This window comes from Notechis scutatus, chromosome Z (assembly GCF_049901735.1).
Source record: "Notechis scutatus isolate UNSWTSFEM ecotype Mainland chromosome Z, rNotScu1.2, whole genome shotgun sequence".
NCBI lineage: Eukaryota > Metazoa > Chordata > Lepidosauria > Squamata > Elapidae > Notechis > Notechis scutatus.
Window position 1 is genome coordinate 21260520 of NC_142025.1, and position 18732 is coordinate 21279251.

At 36.6% G+C, this 18732-nt stretch overlaps 1 protein-coding gene across 3 annotated transcripts in view; it reads right to left on the reverse strand.

Annotated features, from left to right (window-relative positions):
* Positions 1 to 11123, reverse strand: part of GPR158 (G protein-coupled receptor 158) — a 164090-nt gene extending 152967 nt beyond the window's left edge. For all 3 annotated transcript variants that reach the window (XR_015746078.1, XM_087947965.1, XM_026672111.2), the window contains exon 1: positions 9567 to 11123. Coding sequence is in view for 2 of the 3 variants with exons in the window: in XM_087947965.1 (XP_087804091.1) it covers positions 9567 to 10453 (887 nt within the window). In the remaining variant the exon portion in view is untranslated. The remainder of the gene's footprint in view (positions 1 to 9566) is intronic.
* Between the last annotated feature and the right edge of the window lie 7609 nt (positions 11124 to 18732).

The following is an 18732-nucleotide window of genomic DNA, read 5'->3' on the forward strand; positions in this document are numbered from 1 at the left end:
CTGTTTCCAGGACAAGTCCAAATACTGCTTTAATGTCCTAAATATTTAACAAAAGTACCCAAAATAATGTCTCTTCAAATCGTAACTCATCCATCTTTTAAAAGCTATACAGGAAGTTAAAAGCTTTTTCTTCATTGTGTGGCAATAAATGATAAAAGTGCATTGTTTGTACCTACCCCACAAGGCAAGGTGCAACACATATGAAATAGAATTAAAGAATTTAGAGTCCATGGATTTGCTTCAAAGATCAGAATTTTTTTTTTTAAAAAAAATCAAAACAATCCTGTTCTTGGTTTCACCCCCTCCAAATTCAGAATTCTAGCAATGCTTTAGATCTTTAAGCAAAGATTTATTTTACTACTGCTTATTGTTAAACACCTGGGCTTGATTGATTTCTTGCCAATCAGATCTTCCTACCATTGCCCCTTAAATGTGAAGACAGCTTGTTCCCTTTGAAAAGAGAAAAATTAAAATAATAATTTAAAATGTGCAGCACATTTTGCTTTACATGTTGGAGCTCCGAGATAAGCTGGAAAGGATATCAAATGTTGGTGCCTTCTTTATTGAAAGGTTACGTCTCTCCTTCCAAGCAATGAAATGGGAAAGAGCAAATCAGGAAGAATTTTAATATGTCCCTAACAGATGGTGCACAGAGGCTTTTTTGAGAAGGAATAATTCAGTGCCACATTTTTTAAGGGGGTAAAGATGAATATTTCATTTCTTTTACTCTTAAGAGACTTACCAAGGGAGTTTGGAGATGTTTTAAAGCATCATTATCATTCAGTTACATTGAGAAAGAGAAATTAAAAGCCTATTTTTGAAGGCATGTGTGGTGATTAATAGTAATAATATAATGACACAGGAATCTTTTCCCCCTTTGTTTTTATTCTTTCAGAATATGAATGGATCACCTTAGTTGAATTTTCTGTTTTTTTCTATTAAAATTAGAAAGATAACAAATATATAATAAAAAATAAAAGAATAAAAAGAAAAAATAGTGCAGAAAACGAAAAAAACAAAAGAAAACAAAAGGAAAAATAAGACTATATATATATATATATATATATATATATATATATATATATATATATATATATATATATATATATATATATATATATATATAATAAACGAACGCTAATACAGAAGCCTGATGATGGCAGATGAGATTCTGCCGAAACGTTGCTAAAACTTTAAAAGCACAACTATAATGATGTGGGAAAATACCTGAACAAAGCTGAATACCATACATGTAAGTACCCATAAAAACTTAAGAAAAATATATATATATATATATATATATATATATATATATATATATATATATATATATATATATATATATATATATATATATATATATATATATATATATACATATATACATATATATATATATATATATATATATATACATACACATACATACATACATACATACATTTATATATATAGACTTTCTCCCTCATAAGAAGTATAAACAATTTTAGCAACTTATCAATTCTTTTAAGATTCAACACTCTTCTCATATCTCATATTCATCTATAAACAAATATTTAATATTTAAACAAATATTTATGATTCAGTCTTGGTTAGCAAAATTCTATTTATCAGAGATAATAATATACTGCAGTTATTTTAACATTGATCAAATAAACCAACTTTATTTTCTCTCTGTTACTTTTAACAATAATTATATTTAGACCGTTCAAATGCTGTAGGAAAATTATCTAGGTCACTCTTTTAGTTTATTATTTCTATACCTTAATAATTAAGACATCAGCTGGTTTCACTTGTATATCCAGTTTAGCATTTCTCTTCCATGTCATTCTTATAGCCTTTTACTTTTAAAGCCACTTTCAAATCATTCTGTGTTTTGCCTGATAAAAATATGTTCCTCTTCCATTGCATCTTTTAAACAATTCAGCTATAAGATTCAGCTAGTAAATATACAGAAAAAAAAATCCTACCTATTATTTATTTATTTATAAAAGCAATGCACCACAGACTCTGTTACTAGTTCTGGGTGGCTTACAAGGGAAAGGAAAACAAAGCTGACATCCATTAAAAGATACAAAAATAATAATGACCCTACCCAGCAGTTGTAGCAAATAAAGAATATAAAAATTTGAACAATGGAACTAAATGGCCTTGCAAAAATAAATAATTCTGAGCTCACTCCTAGATTGTAGTACCTCAGAACACAATAAGGATTCAATGAAATTGTTTCAATGTGGTTTAGCAGAGATCTGTGCAGAGCTTAAGAACTGTCCTGCCAACTATCCAAGGTTGTCACCAAAGCCACATTTTTCACCAAAACTGACCCATACTTACCAGCTGTATGTTTTTATAATTTCAGTCAAGTCTCCTTGCCATTGAAGCTGTCTGAGTCCCTAAAAACCACTAAATGTAACCTTCTCCTTAAAGGAGATTGCACTTCTGTCCAGAACAGAAATATGTTCTGAAACCTAAATTCTGCCCCTCTAAATCCTGGATTTAGTTTTATCTCTCAAATCCAGTTTTTTAAAACCTAGATACCTACAAAGATTGGGATGATTTCCAAAGACTGGATCCAGAAAAGGTATAGTTGAGTATCATCAGTGTATGGATGATAATTCCAAATCTGACATCATTCCAAGTGATATCTTTCCCAATATAAATCTAAGTAATCTTATCTAAGAAAAATGGTGCAAACTATTCAAAATGGAGCTCGGGTGATATATGAGCATTGGCCAGAACTTGAGTTATCAGCCTAATAGCTCTTTAATGATTTATATGAACAGAATGCTCCTCCTGAGAGGCACAGCAATGAAACCTGCATTATGTCCAGCTGGATTTGTTTCTTAACCTATTCTACTATGACTCTGCCTGCCTTCACTGTTATGAGCATGCATGGCCATTCTAAACTCTAAGATACTGGGCATTCAGCAGCTACTGTGCCAAGCTTATAAGGAGACTGTTATTCTATGCATTATTCATGCCACTGATGGAGTGACAGTCAGCTTCAAGAAAACTTCTTCAAGAACAATCTGGAGTCGAATAGAATCTATAAGCCACTGTGAACAGATTAATTTAACCTTGTGCATGTCCCTTTGCAATGGAGCAAACTTTACTAAGAATGGTAAAGCCTGTCTTTCTGTGATCCAAGGTTTGAGCAACCTGCAGGAGCAGATTTGGGTGATTCCCCCATCCTGCTTTTGTAAATTCCCAGAAATTGTGCCCTTGAGTTTCAATAGCAAACATTTCACAAATGGCTGCGTAATTTGCCATCACTGGAAAGAACAAAATGGTATGTCTGTCATTTATAGATCTAATATATCAGCTTGCCTAATAGTAATGCCAGCACTGGCACAAATTTTAAAAAAATGAGGTCGCTAGGAACAGACAGAGCATTTCCAAAATTCTTTCTACAATATCTATAGAACAGCAATGCAGGATACTCATTTTTCTTTAAACATATATTTACTCACTTATTTAAGATCAGATAGAACAAGATTAATCTAAATAATCATGTGATCTTAACATGATGAACAAAAAAACCCTTAAGTATATTCATTTTATTTGGTTCTTCGATGAGAGTCCACCAGGGAATCAGAGATGTAATAATAATCAGAGTTTTGCCAAGAAAATTATATGAACAGAAGCTGAAAGAAGTTTCATATTTGGATGGGAGACCATTAGAAATCCAACGCTAGGGCTAGATTTCGAAGTTTTAAAAAAAATATCCCAGAAGAAGGGAAAGGAAACCAAATCCATATGATTGCTTTAAAAATGATATGGACCTCTCTAGCTAATTCTATAAATTAAGCTTGACTTGGGGTGGTGTTCCAATCTATCAGTCTTACCAGGCAGATAAGCAACATAAACTAAGAAAATGGTCTTTTTACTTTATTATAAAGCTACAGGACAAATGTCTTGCAACCTGAAAGAACAAATTTCCTGATAAACTAGGGAGGATCTCTTTTGAGCTTCTTGCCCTGCCCAGTATCCAGCATTGGGCTGTATGGTCTCATTTATCTAGCTGTTCTTTAGATAGCATCTCTTCCCCCCATCCCCTAAGGTCTTCTGCACATACCATTATACCATCTTAAAGCCAGATTAATAAGATTTATCTGAAGCATGGCTATCTCTGTTTCACAGTTCATAAATATATAATGGGATAATTTAGAGCTTTGTAAGTATCATCTCCACTGGCAGGGAAGAAAGAAAAACAAGGAAAGACAACTATTTTGCTTCCCTTCCCTCTCTGGCCAGCTCCATTGGTTAGTGACTCTGAAGGGAAAAAATAAGTCCTTCTGAGAATCGTGGATAAAAAGTAAGAATATCAGTTTTAAAGACAAGTGTAATCTCTGTAGACTAATATAATCCAGCAGAGATAACTCAGAAGAGATCCAGTAGAGAGGGCAAGGGTCCCATCAGGTACGGGCTTCATTTGGTAGGTCCAGGGTAGAAAGCAGAAGCAGAGTATTATGGAATACTCTTCCCCTTGAAATGAAGTTGATTTCATCCGTTTTATCTTTCTGGAATTCCCTTAAGACCTGGCTATGTTGTTAGGTCTCTGGACCTGAGGGAACTGATGAAATATTAAGATGGCTCCAGTCAGGGGTGGGATTCTACCAGTTCGCACCTATTCGCTAGACCCGGTTGTTAACATTCTAAGCAGTTCAGAGAACCGGTTGTTAGAAGAAATTACTGGCCTAATCCTGTAAGGAAGGCAGGAAGGAAACATTCTGATGTTGCTTACAGAAACTGTCTCTCCGTTAACCCTTATTACATTCTTGGAAAGACTAGGCTTCCTGTCTCAGGAACTTCTCTGGAGTTCTTTTCCCCTCCTTTGCTGGTACTTTGCATGTGTGGAGTGACCATTTAAAGTTATAATGGTACTGAAAAAAGTGACTTATGACCATTTTTCACACTTACGACTGTTGCAGCATCCCCACAGTCATGAGAGGCCAGGGAAGGAGATGCGTGCCTCAATGTGAGTGATATTGAGCCAGTAACATGACCACTAAGCCATGTCCACCCAGTCACATGACCACCAAGCCATGCCCACCACCTAAACCACGCCCACAGAACCAGTTGTTAAAAATTTTGAATCCCACCCCTGGCTCCAGTACAACTAATATCCACTCTTCGCCTATTTTTTCTAATTTTTAGTTGTGTGCCTTTGATGAGTTTAAATGTTTTTAATAATAATAAAGAATTAATATTAATACTTATTTGAATATATTGTTTTTAGCTGTGCTCTATGCCCCCAGAGTCACTTGTTTATGAGATAGGCAACTATGTAAACATGATAAATAAAAAAATAAAATCACAATTTAGCTCTGAAGGAACCTAACTGTAACCATTTCTGCAGAAGTTATTCTGAAATAAATGAAAACAGAAAACAAACTACAATTCTCCAGTGACTTGTCTATTTGTAGAAAACTACAAGGTGAATCTTGGGGTACTAATGAGCCCCCTCTTTCACACTTATCAGATTCCCCACTTTACTTGATACATTGCATTTTAAGGAAATAGTTTTTAAATGAGAAGACCATATGCTAGAACACAAAGTGCCACTATCTCCAATGTTATTTTTATTTCCAGGAATTCTTCTGGAACCAAGGTCCCATGTGAGGGAGAAGGAGAAGCTTAAGATAAGAACTGCAAAGAGCAATCATGCATCAAGTATTGAACTAGGCTGTTCAGATCAACCAGACTGTGAATGGGCCAGTCCGGCCTGCCAATGTTCTAGGTCTCAAAATTCCATTTTTTTTATTGATTACATTTGTGTGCCATCAAATCTTCCAAGGATTCTCAGTAGTTTCCAAAAAAATCCCAAAATGAAGTATCCAAGTAATCTATCATTCATAAAATATCCAGGTAAACATTCCAGATGAATTAGTGTATTGAATACAGTTAGATCCACTAATAATACTTGTACATGATCTTTAAAATGGACAACATAGTCAATCAATTCAATTAATTCAGTTAATAATGATCAAATAAGAGCAAGTCCTCTCTGGTCTCCTTAAAATAGCTCTTGAAGATTGAGAACCTGTGCAGTCATAGAAATCAAGAAAGGTCCACCTCATTCCAAGGTTACATTGATATTTAGTCTATTAAAACAGATACGTTGTTACATGAGTTTATCATAAATTGGGAAATCAATCACAAAGCATGTTTTTTCTTCCTGGGAAAATCATTGTGTCTAAGGCCTCTTCTATACATTTGGCTGGCCCTTATTTAGAACTGATGCCACAACACTATTCCATGGCTTTGCAACTTTATAATTCAGCTAAATGAATACTGCAAAGATTATTTTGAAGCATTAAAGCTAAAACTTCAGACCAGGGAATTTATCTTTGGTGGGAACTCATATCAGATTCTTGCTTTTCAGCTACCTCTGCCACTTTTTTATGAATCTTATATTACTGGAAGTGGGCACCATATGGTCTTGCCACTTTGCCACCAGGCTTCTTAAACCATAAAAACAAACACGGACAAGAATTAATGGATGCATGGATGGATAGATGGATGGATGGATGGATGGATGGATGGATAGCAGCTTTTGTATTTGGTAAGTTGTTGGGGTGCTGTTCAGGTAATGAAAAATCCTGAATATTGAGAAAATAATAGCAGTTAAGACACTTGCAGGATGCCAAAGGAATATTTCTGGGATTATGTGATGAAGCTACTGATAATGCCCTAAAGGAGACTTTTAAAAAAAAATTTTTTGCATCATCAATCTTTAATTCTGTTTCTCATCATAATTTCAGTTTCACTATAAAAATATTGATGGATCTTTCCTATCATTGCAAACTACTGTTAACATGAGTGGTTGTGAAAAGAAAAATGTTTGCAACATTGCTGCAAAATTAAGAAAAAAATGTTTCTCAAATTAGAAAAACTCTCCAAACATAGCTCATGTATATTCTAGCATTCCTGAAGAGTATCCCTCCAAGAAAACAGGAACAATGTTAAAATTTCTCAGTTATGTTTTTTTCAGATAATATCTCTGAGTTAAGAGAAAGAAACAATGTGTTGATTAACTGTGCTGTGGCAGAGATTAAACTTTGTAACTAGAAAATATTTTGCAGTTGTTACTACAATGACCTCTACTGGGCAGTTGATCTGCCCGTATTACATTAACAAAGTTTATAAGGCTGGATTACTATTCAAACCTCCACAGCCAATATTGCTATTTTAAGAATGAAATTATTATTAGTAATAGTTATATCCAAAACAGCAACATCAATGGAATTCCACAGCACATGACTAGACTTTAATCAGGATATACCTATGCAAAGAGATATCAGAAGTGGGGCATCTACAGAAATAATGATTGAGCAGTAATCAACCCACTCTTTTCATAATGGTAAAATTTATTTGACTTTCATAAAAGATTCAGCAAAATTAAACTTTGCAATTAAAATTGAAGGATCTCTTATGGTGATGCCTCCCAGGTTATGACTTATTGACAAAAATAGCAAGAAGCCAAGAAAACCTCAGTGCAACTGAAAAGGAGGAGAGGGAGGGAGGGAGGGAGGAAGGAAGGGAGGGAGGAAGGAAGGAAGGAAGGAGGGAGGGAGGGAGGGAGGGAGGGAGGGAATTACAAGGGTGCTTTAATCTGGATCCTTGCATGGTGCAGGAGGTAGGACATAAGGGCCTATATGCTCTTTTGAAATTCCACCATTGTATAAAAGGCTACTTTGCAGCCTTTCATTAAATAGGCTACCCCCAAATAACTCTCATGAAATGTTTGAAAGTTATTTGGATGATTTTAATATGATACTGGAGTAAAAGTACTACAGAGTGTGAGTGGTGCTTCTCAACCCCTTTGGAATCTTTAAAAAAAGCTATTTAAAGCTTTTCTTTAAAGAGGTTTCTATTTAAATAGGCTTGAGCAAATATGCAGGACATTGTCATAGGTTTATGTAAATATTATTGATTATATACCAAATAACAAGCATAATGCTTCACTCTGACCAAAGCAACATACTTCTGGAGGAAAGTCTCTACAAATAACTTGTGTGTGTATGTATGTATGTATGTGTGTTTGTGTGTGCGCGCACACACACACATACATGCACACATACACATACACATGTACAGTACAGGCAAAATCTCTGAGCATCTACAACAATGAAGGGGAAAAGGCAGAAACCAGCAAAAGGGCTTGAAGAAGCTGAAAGATTAGAACACTTAGAGGTAGCTCACAGCTGAATCCGAGATGTAAGGATATGCTTGTGTTTCTAAACAGCTTTCTATAAGCAGGAAGAATGGTTTCCTTTCCTAGTTGAAATGCCTGACCAATTGAAAGCTGGAGAATGACCAGACCTGACAAAGCCTGTTGTTTGCAGCTCAATATCATAAATGTTTTCACACAATATATTCAACCAGGTCATGTGGTTAATTTATGGTCCCTGTACTATGCAAACCCAGAAACGGAATTAGTTCAGTAACCAGGTTAATCATTTTGTGTAAATATAGCTAATATATACCTCTAACAATCCATTTTTGTGGTTGTTAATATAATGGATATTTCTATGGGCCCCATAAACTGATATTTGAAAATGTAAATACCAAGATTATAAATTGGGGGGAGGGGGAGTTAGTTTAAACTGTATAAGACTGGGCAAAACATTTACTGCTGATGCCCAAATCCAGAATAAGTTAACTATTACTATGATTACAATATTGGATCTTTGAGATCTCCAAATAAAGCTGGACTACAATTCCCAACATCCCAAAGCATGGGTTATCCTGTTTGGGCTTCTTCAAAATTGCTATGGAACAATATCAGGAGACCACAAATTTTCCACCCTGTTATAGAACAAACCTTGTAAACAATGTGAGACTTACTTTAGCGAACTATGCTGAGTATCATCTTATTGTAGCTAGTGACTCAGGGTAGACTGGATTAACTTCAGCAAGTTTTACAATCTATGGAATTTAGACCCAATAAGCTGGAGCACAACTCTGGCATTTTACTTTTACTTATAGCAAGAGAATTCAGCTACTGATTGCACACTCACTGCGACTTCAACCTATCTTGAAGAATCATATACTTCCACTTCAATTTTTCTTAAGCTTTCCATGCCTGATTATATGGGCTTTTCTCTGCCATAGTAATCCCACATAAGAGTCCATGGAAAAAAAATGCCAAAGGACTTTCATCCCTTGAGGAGTATGCTGCTAACTTCAAACTGGGATGTGTTTTTTTTTTTTAAAGGAAGCTTCTACATTTTTTAAAAAGGAGATGTTTTGCATTAGGAAGTCCATTAGGAAGTCCTAAGAATATATCTTACAAATATATTGCAAATATATAGTCATATATATGCCTAAGAATAAATTCTACTAGTTCCATGGAACTTATACCTTGCCATATATGTGTAGGATTGCACTACAGATTGCTAAAGTAATATTATTTACAGGCTAAGACTAAGGAAGATTGGCATCTGTTTGTTTCATATTTGCTACTCTTTATTTCTGTTCACTGAATTAATCCTAACTGAAGACACTGTTAACTCAGATGTACTTTTAAAGATCAATATTCTAATAAAATTCATAACTCCTACCTGAATTCAGGAGGGAGATTTGGCTGCAACCCATAAAAAGCAGCAGACAATGTAACTAGCCAGGTAGGTTTGTAATTTCCATCTTCACACTCCAGGTACGGGGAGGACCACTTGATATGACTTTTCTCTGCAGGGTGATGACCATTTCTTTTTTTCAAGCTGCCTTCCTGGGCCTTAGAGCCAGGATTTGAGACTTTTCTATGTTGATGTGGCTTCCACTTGCGTTTCAGACTATGGAACCACTCAGTTTCACTAGACACATTGGTCAACTGATGAGCCATTGAAGATAAGTCCTGCAGCAAGATCTGGCTATTCTGCCGACTGGCTTGGAGAAAGATCTGAGGGACAGAGGATAAGGGCTCTAGGCTGAAGGTGATGGCAGCTCTGGAGATGTTGGGATCTCCTTCCAGCAGGCTTCGGATCAAAACTTGGTACCATTCAATGTCTTCCTGCAAGTTCTGCTCGCGGGATTTGTTACTCTGCAGAATCATGTTGAGAAAGTTGATTGCATGGAGGAGAGTATCCAGAGGTCCGTGCAGTGAGGGGTGTGAGGCCAAGCGAGACTTTCCAGTCAAGCTAGTCAGCTCATAGCGCCCAGAGCAGTTGGCCTGTTTCAGTTCCCAAGAATCACCAGTATACAGGAATGAAGCCACATTTTGAGGGATCTCCTGGGACAGTCTCTGGGCCAAGACTAGGTTCTCTTCCCTTGATCTGCTCCAAGGAGAGAAAGGAACACCTGCCTTCTTGCCATGATTATACACAGTTGACTTCTCCTTCGTTGCTTTCCCTTTACTAGGCTCCATGGGTCCTTGGTTGGCATCAATCACATACCTCAAGTGAGCAAGGAGTAAGATGGGAATAACCCACAGCAAACCCATCTTTTCCATTCAGCTAAGGAAAACGTCTTCCCTTAAGTTCCCAACCCAACTTCCAATTTGTTTTAAAAATGTGAGTACTTCAACAGCGTTGGCAAAAAGACAAGAAAGCAAAATTCGTGGAGCAGGATGCTCCAAGTGAACTTGGGGATTGGGGAGGGGGCAAGAGAGGGAGGGGAAGAATTTGAATCACCTGTAGCAACGGTCCAGTGAGCTTTCTCTAGTGGGGCAAGTTCTGGCAATTATGCAGGCAGCGCCTGGCTCGGAGACCAGGTTACATCGCGCCTGGCTACAGGGAAAAGCTACCGTTGGCCCGCTTATGTTTTTATATCCCCCATCCGCTGCTGACAACGCTTTCAGAAGGTATTTTAAAGACCTGCTTCGCGGTCCTCCTCTCGCTGCCGCTGCTGCTCCATTCTCAATCAAGCGGCGCGTCCTCCCGCTTCGCTACCCAGCCGCGCGAAGCATCCAGACTCGCTCTCGCCGTCTCCGGGCATCGCTCCCTAAGGGGACAGACAGACAGGAGAGATCTGCGGTTCGTACACCGGGCAGCCGAGAAGAAGAGGACTGGAGCGAGAGTAGCAGGGCCGGTGCGGGACTTCTGGGAGGGGATGTTTTTCGGGGGCAGATGCCCGGTGGCCGGAGCGGCGGGCTTTCCCAGCTCAGCCTCAACTCCCCCTCCTTCCTCGCCTGTTAACTAGACAGCTCTGCCCCACATGGCCAACCCCTTCTTACCTCCCCTCCCTTCCGCAACTCGCCCTCATAGGTGAGCTCCGAATGCCTTGAGCGCTCTATGGTCGCCTCAGCTGTCAATCACGAGGCAACCACTAGGTGAGCAGAAGGGAGCTGTCCAGTGCTGAATCTCTGGGAGGAGGAAAGGAGAAACAGGGGCTTCATGTCACCTTGCAGAGGCTGCCTTAGAAAGAATACCGGCGGTTTGGCTTGGAATTGTTTGAGATGTGTACCAGGAAAGACATGGAGAGAATTGGCAGCAAAGAGATTGGATGAAGAATCCTATTATCCACCCAGTTTTAGGCTTCAATATTAAGGCATAAAAAGGATGGACGCAGAGTCCTAAATTAATTTTTTATACACTGATGTCCCAGAAAATAGTAATTGGGATCACTGCTCTTTATATAGGCTTAAATATGATATTAATTAATTAATTAATTAAGAAACCAGGTATAGATAATCAGAGACCAGGAAAACAGAGACATCTACTGGCTGAAGTTTTAAAACTTTTTACAAGATAATAAAGGAGGCAGAAAAATAAAATAGTGTGGAATAAAAACGTATGTTGAGTTCCAGGGAAAATGTTCAGGCTTCCCTTCCTTTCTTCTTCTAAATACTTGAATGGTGTGTAATGAATGCTGTTGTTTCCGTCCACTGTTTTGGTGAAAGCAGACAAATTTTTATGGGAGTGGCAGAGGAATAGTAGTTCACCTCCCCAGAGGGAAAAAATGGGACTACAGCCAAGCCTATGAATGCCTATAATGTTTGTTATCCTGTAATATGTTTTTAAACATCTAAAATTTCCACATCTTTTAGGCATGCACTTATCCAACCATTATGTGTTATAAATATGGGGTGTTTTCATATCCAAGGCATAATAAAACAGATTTAAATCTCACTGCAGGTATCTGAAAAATGTGGAGTATTGCAGATTTGTGTATCTAATAGTTAATTAAAAGAGATGAGTTTGGAGAAAGAATGCAGCATGTAGCAAAACATGAATTAAATTTGGGAATAGAAGAAAACATTAGAAATGTAGGGTGGATTCTTTTTTATGAAATGGGATAGAGGAAAATATGACAAGCTTTCAAGATCCTATTATTGTAACCTATATCAATAAAATAGAGTTCCATTTATATTCAAGTATGTTTCCTGATTTGCCTAACCCAAAGGGCTGATTAGTTCAATGATTCTTAAAGTCATTCAATTCCACATGCATTTTTTCCCCATCTTCTGACTTAGTTTTTCATACTTTCAATACTTAAGCTACTTTCTGATATTAACATCATGCAGTCTTACACGTCTTGTGAGTCTCTGTTTACATTGGTCTACTTGTTCTAATGTCCTTAAGAGATTTGCCATACATCCATGAACTATAGAACTTTCAGCAAGTTTCCAGATATTATTCAAAAAAATCACAAATAACATATATCACTACTGTATTAGAATGGAATTTTATTGAACTTCCGGAGTTCTTAATCCGTTACAGGGAAGAGAACGGAAGTAATGCTCTCCCTTGTATTCATGCAATATAAATTAGCCTATTATATTTTTCTTATTCTAGTAAAATAGTGTTTCTCAATCTTGGCAGCTTGAAGGTGCATGGACTTCAATTCCCAGAATTCCCTAATCAGCATGGGATTGCATCTTCATCTTTTAACTTTTATGATGATGTGATTTGTTCAGTTGAGTTCAATTCCTGATGATTGTATGGGTCAGGTCTCTCCACATCTTGTCACCTTGCACTATTTCCTTGAGTTTGTCTACGCTGTGACTGGTGTCAGCTTTGATAGTGTCCAGTTCTTTGAAAGCCTGGTTTCCTTCTTGACAGCCTGGTTTCCTTTATAAGTGTGTAACAGTCAATGTAAGTAGACTGGAAAATCACAAATCTTTGTTCTTATTCAGAAAGAAGTAGAAACAAGAGCAAATAAATGCAATCTGGACCAAAAAAAATGATAATATCCAATGCAATATTGCTTTTCAAATTAACTTTCTTTAATGCTTTGCTTAGCTTTGGCTTATTGTCTCAGATAAGTGAAGACTCTTGATTAAGAGGATGTGCAGCCAAATTTTACAGCAAGCGTATGCAATCTGTACCCTGCAGACCACATGAAGTTCTGCAGTGCTCTTGAGTGTGTTTATAACACATTATATTGTTCACACATTATAAAATTCCATTTTTATATCTTATTTAAACCGTGAAAAACTAGATTTAACAGGCAAAGGATGTAAACTTCCAGACAAAGGTACACAGAATGGTCATTTCCCATTCAGTTTATATCTTTATTTCTCTTCCACCACCACCCCTCCAATACATCAAAAGTAGCAACTGTTTTATCCCATAGTTGCAGTCCCCTGAATTAAATTTCCTGGGTATTATCCTCACTTAGAACAATCTCCTCTTTTTTCCAAGGTATTGTTTCATTCCACTTTCTGTTTATTAAGACTCAGTACTATACTGTAATGGTCAGGATGAACTGATGTGAGAGGAGGATATATATATATATATATATATATATATATATATATATATATATATATATATATATATATATATATATATATATATATATATATATATATATATATATATATGGTGTTCGGCTTGGTTCGGGTATTTTCCCACGTCATTGTAGTTCTTTTAAAGTTGTAGCAACGCTTCAGCAGAATCTCATCTGCCATCATCAGGCTTCTGTATTGTGTCCATCTCAGAGTCAGACTTTTACAGTGGTTTCAGATTTGAATTTGAGGCTGCCCCAAATTCAAATCTGAAACCACTGTAAAAGTCTGACTCACAGACGATTACAATATAGAAGTTGATGATGGCAGATGAGATTCTGCTGAAACGCTACAACTTTAAAAGAACTACAATGACGTGGGAAAATACCCTAACCAAGCCGAACACCATACATGTAAGTACCGCGAAAACTTAAGAAAACAAATATATATATATATATATATATATATATATATATATATATATATATATATATATATATATATATATATATATATATATATATATATTGTTCGGTATTTTCCCACGCCATTGTAGTTGTGATTTTAAAGTTGTAGCAACGTTTCGGCAGAATCTCATCTGCCATCATCAGGCTTCTGTATATATGCAAATCTAAATTTAATTCTGAATTGGTAAAGGGGATGGGAGGTGACTATTTATCCTTTTTGCCCTGACTGCATGCTTGCTTAAGAGTTCAGGAATTCTCATTTTGGACAATGTAGCCATTAAAGGTAGCAGAATGATAACTGCAGGCATCCAATAAACAATTCTCTATCCAAGTTGCCTCTGAGTAATAAATGGAAGGCTGCCCCAAAGAGCATAAGACTTTGAAACAAAATTCATTCAAATCCTGCATGGATTTTCCAGCAGGGGATAAAATGTGTTAGATAAATTGGCTAATAAAGGAAGTTCGATCTGATACAAACGTTAAGAACACAAAACTCCTTATGGAAAATGTTTTTAAAACAATATTTTCCCAACATTTATCCTGCAAAAGCTACAAGTGTGACACCTCTTCCAAAGGGAAATATATAGAATAAAGGGAAAGTGAAGACGACAAAAACAATTAAAATAGTTCACTGCAGAATGGGCATTTCAAAATACTTTATGCTTTAAAAAGCTGTTTTATTTTTATGGTGCCAAGAAGGAAATGGCATCTGACAACAAACAGCTTCCCGTATATCACATGCTTTAAATTCCTGACAAATTGTAGCAATTAATTATTATACACCTTCTGGATGGCAACAATTTTTTCTTACCAGATGCACAAAATTAAGCTCAGTGTCTAAGATGTGGAAGCTGTTTTCACCTCGTTCTGTCAGTTCCCTTATGATGTTCTCTCCCTTTTCTAACAACAGCTATATTTGTGAGCTGCTAATTAAAAAGGAGGACTTTTTACAAAGTTGAAAGCAAAGCTGCACTGAAGAGTCTCTAAATAGAGCTCATCAAGAGAAGTAGCAAAAATATGGAAATGTTCAATGCAGAGGAAGAAACAGAATTTCTGCAGAATATTTTTCAACATTATTTTTTCAATTATGTGAAAAGGAAAGGTGAAGGGATTCTCCAAGCAATAAATTGGAAGCAAGAGAAAGAAAAATATAGCAAATGTCTACTCTGCAGAATGCAAGCAAGATATGGAAAAGGATCACAGAATTTTTACTTGATTGAAAGCCTTACTTGTCCTTTAATACCATGCCAAACTCAGCATTCCCAAAAGTTCAGATGAAGTGAAGACAAAAATAAATAGAATATATTTAATGTTATCACTGAGTGATGAAGATTCACAAGGAGAATAAAAAAACAAGATGCTAAATCATCTAAAACAATGTTTCCCAATCTTTAAGATTTCATTTCCCAGAATCTCCCAGGCAGACTAAGCTGTCCTAGTCTTTAATCAAATGAATGTGTATTTGCTGAAATTTTGTTCTGTTCTTGCATCATTTTACTGCTGTTTTATTTTATTAGGAACTACCTGGTTGAAAAGGCAAAACAAATGAACTATTGCCTACTATGTACATGTTAATATATGAATACCTGCATGCACACATATTTGGTTATAGATGTTATATGATTTAGAATAGAAAAATAGCTTACTTTGAATTAATCACAATTGAGCGAGAAGAGACTTTGGAAGAGACCCTGTACCCATGATGGCGAACTTATGCACGAGTGCCACAAGTGGGACACAGAGCCATTTGTGCTGGAATGTGAGCTGCAGGCAAACGTACCTCACTGCGCATGCGCACGCCTCACAGCTAATTTTTTTCCAGTTGGTTTGAGGCCTTTTTCGGCCTCCCAGAGGCTTGGAAAAAGCCTCTGCAAGGCTTTTCAGGATGAATTATAGGCCCGTTTTGTCACTTCCTGTAATACCGAAAGTGATGAAATTGGCCTATAATTCAGTCTGAAAAGCCTTGTAGGGCTTGAAAAGGCTTTTTCCAAACCTCTGGGAGGCTGAAAAGGCCTCAAACCAGCTGAAAAATCAGCTGTGAGGCGCAGTACAGGTAAGGGGGTGGTGGGGAAATTGCACATGCATGCGTAGGGGGCGTGGGGATGGGAGGCGCGCATTGCATTCTGGGTGCTGGCACACAAGTCGTGTGCACTAGTGTGCATGCAATTTTTGGCACAGGAGTCCAAAAAAGGTTAGCCACCATTGCCCTCTATCATTTCAGACAGGTGTCTGTCCAGTCTCTTCTTAAAATTCTCAAGTGATGAAGTACCTTCAACTTCTGAAGGCAAGTTGTTCCACTGGTTAATTGTCCTATTGTTACAAAGTTTCTCCTTAATTTGCTTCTCTCCTTGATTAGTTTCCATCCATTGTTTCTTCTTCTACTTTCTGATGCTTTGGAGAATAAGTTGACGCACTCTTTTTTGTGGCAACCCCTCACATATTGGAATACTACTATCATGTCACCCCTAGTCCTTCTTTTTCTAGACAAGCCATGCCTAGTTCCTGCAACTGTTCTTTATATATATTTTATATATTTAGTCAGATCTTTAATCATCCTAGTTCACTCTTCCCTGCACTTTTTCCAAAGTCTCAGCACCTTTTTGAAATGTGGTGACCAAAACTGGATTCAGTATTCCAGCTGTGGTCTTACTAAGTTTTTTTATATTGATCATCAATAAATTCATCAATTTATCAATGATAAATTATATAACTTCATTCATCATTGATCCATTCAAACCTAATGATTAAAATGAAATTGAAGATTGGAGATCATCTTCTTTACAATATGATAAATAGATGATACATTATCCTTGTCTATAGTGTGGCAAATCAGAGCAATTCATGGAGGGGTTATATTTTACTGTTGGTTTGAAATTTTAAGTGATTTTTAATTACTTTCTCAAATATTTAACTGCATAGCTATTGGCTATTCATTTCTTCTGTTATGTTGCAACAAGTAATCTGCAATTAACTAGTAAATATCTATGATATTTGCTAGGAAAACCCCTCTGGACATTAGAGCAAATAAGCCAGTTGTTATAAAAAAATAATAATGGAAGAAAAATATAAAGATAGAGCAAACTGCTTTAATTAATAGTCCCTTGTTTTAATTTCAGCCATTTTCTGTTCTCTCTTTCTTTTTGCAACATTAAAAAAATAAATCTCAGCTGACTCACAGCTTTGTTTCAGTTTTCCACCAGAATAAATTTCCATTTCATAAGACCATTACTTCATAAAAACTTGCCAAATTTAATATTTATGATCATCACATTGTTTTTATGAGCTGTTAGCAGAGCTGTTAATTCTTATTGAAAGCTAAAGACAAAAAGAAAACAATTTCCCATACTTTAAGGCACATTTTCCCTCTACTTGTGCTTGAAAGTTTTATTATTATCATCAAAATGCTGACATATATATGATATATTTGCTAATTGGTCAACAGACTGAAGTTATCCCATATTCATATTATGAAATTAGTCATGAACTTAGCCTTCCTTCCTTCCTTCCTTCCTTCCTTCCTTCCTTCCTTCCTTCCTTCCTTCCTTCCTTCCTTCCTTCCTTTCTTCTTTCCTTCCTTCCTTCCTTCCTTCCTTCCTTTTTGTTTCCCTGGTTTCCTTAATAGGACACTTATACAATTCTTCCCTAACACAGCTGCCTTCCATATGTCTGGATCAATACTAGAATTCTCAACAATGGTTATGTTGACACAGATATGTTAGGAGTTGAAGACTATGTATCTGGAGGTTGAGGTTGAGTAATGATGCCAGGAGGAATAAATGATATTCCAAAAGAAGAGAAATATGTAGCTCATGTTTGGATTGCGGAATCCTTGGTGCTCTCTGAGCTTCTTTGCTCTTATACATATCCCAACTAGATAACAATACCAGTGCTGGTAAATGTGGGGTTTGCTCCTTGTTGATGTACAACAGCTAGGAGATTCCAGGAAGCTTGGTATTCAGACAATCAGCCATCAATAGACACAAAATGATGAACCACATTTACATAGCATTCAAAAGAGACAATAAAAATCTAAGAAGAAAACAAAAAGATCAGAATACCTCATCTCCAGCAACTAACACCCAAATAAGCAGGAATTAATGTTGATAAATAATCAAATAGAAAACAGTACCCTAATCTTCCCAGGAAGAAGCCACACTGTTCACCAAAATTGTCAGGGCAAACTACTGTACATAAATATGGTGCAAACTCCACACTCACTAGCATTGATGATGTTATCTAATTGGGTAATGAAACATCTGCAAGAAAACAGCCAATCTCAAAGTGCACCAAAGACTCCACAAATAAGAATGTGTACAACTGTGAACATTTGATACAATTTTAATCACTGCTTGTCCTTTCCCATCCATGTCATTTCATGTTGCATGTGCTTATAACACACACACACCATGGCCGCCTTTACACAGCTTGCTGAAGAGCCTGTCAAGCCCAAAATTGACATATGTGTAGTCATTTAGTTAGGCTTAGTATATCTTTTTCTTACTTTCTCTGTGGCAGTCATGGGGGGGAAGGGTTTCGGGCTTGCCACATTCCTAAGTGGGGAGGAGAGTGCTTTGGCTAGGTGATTCTTCTTCC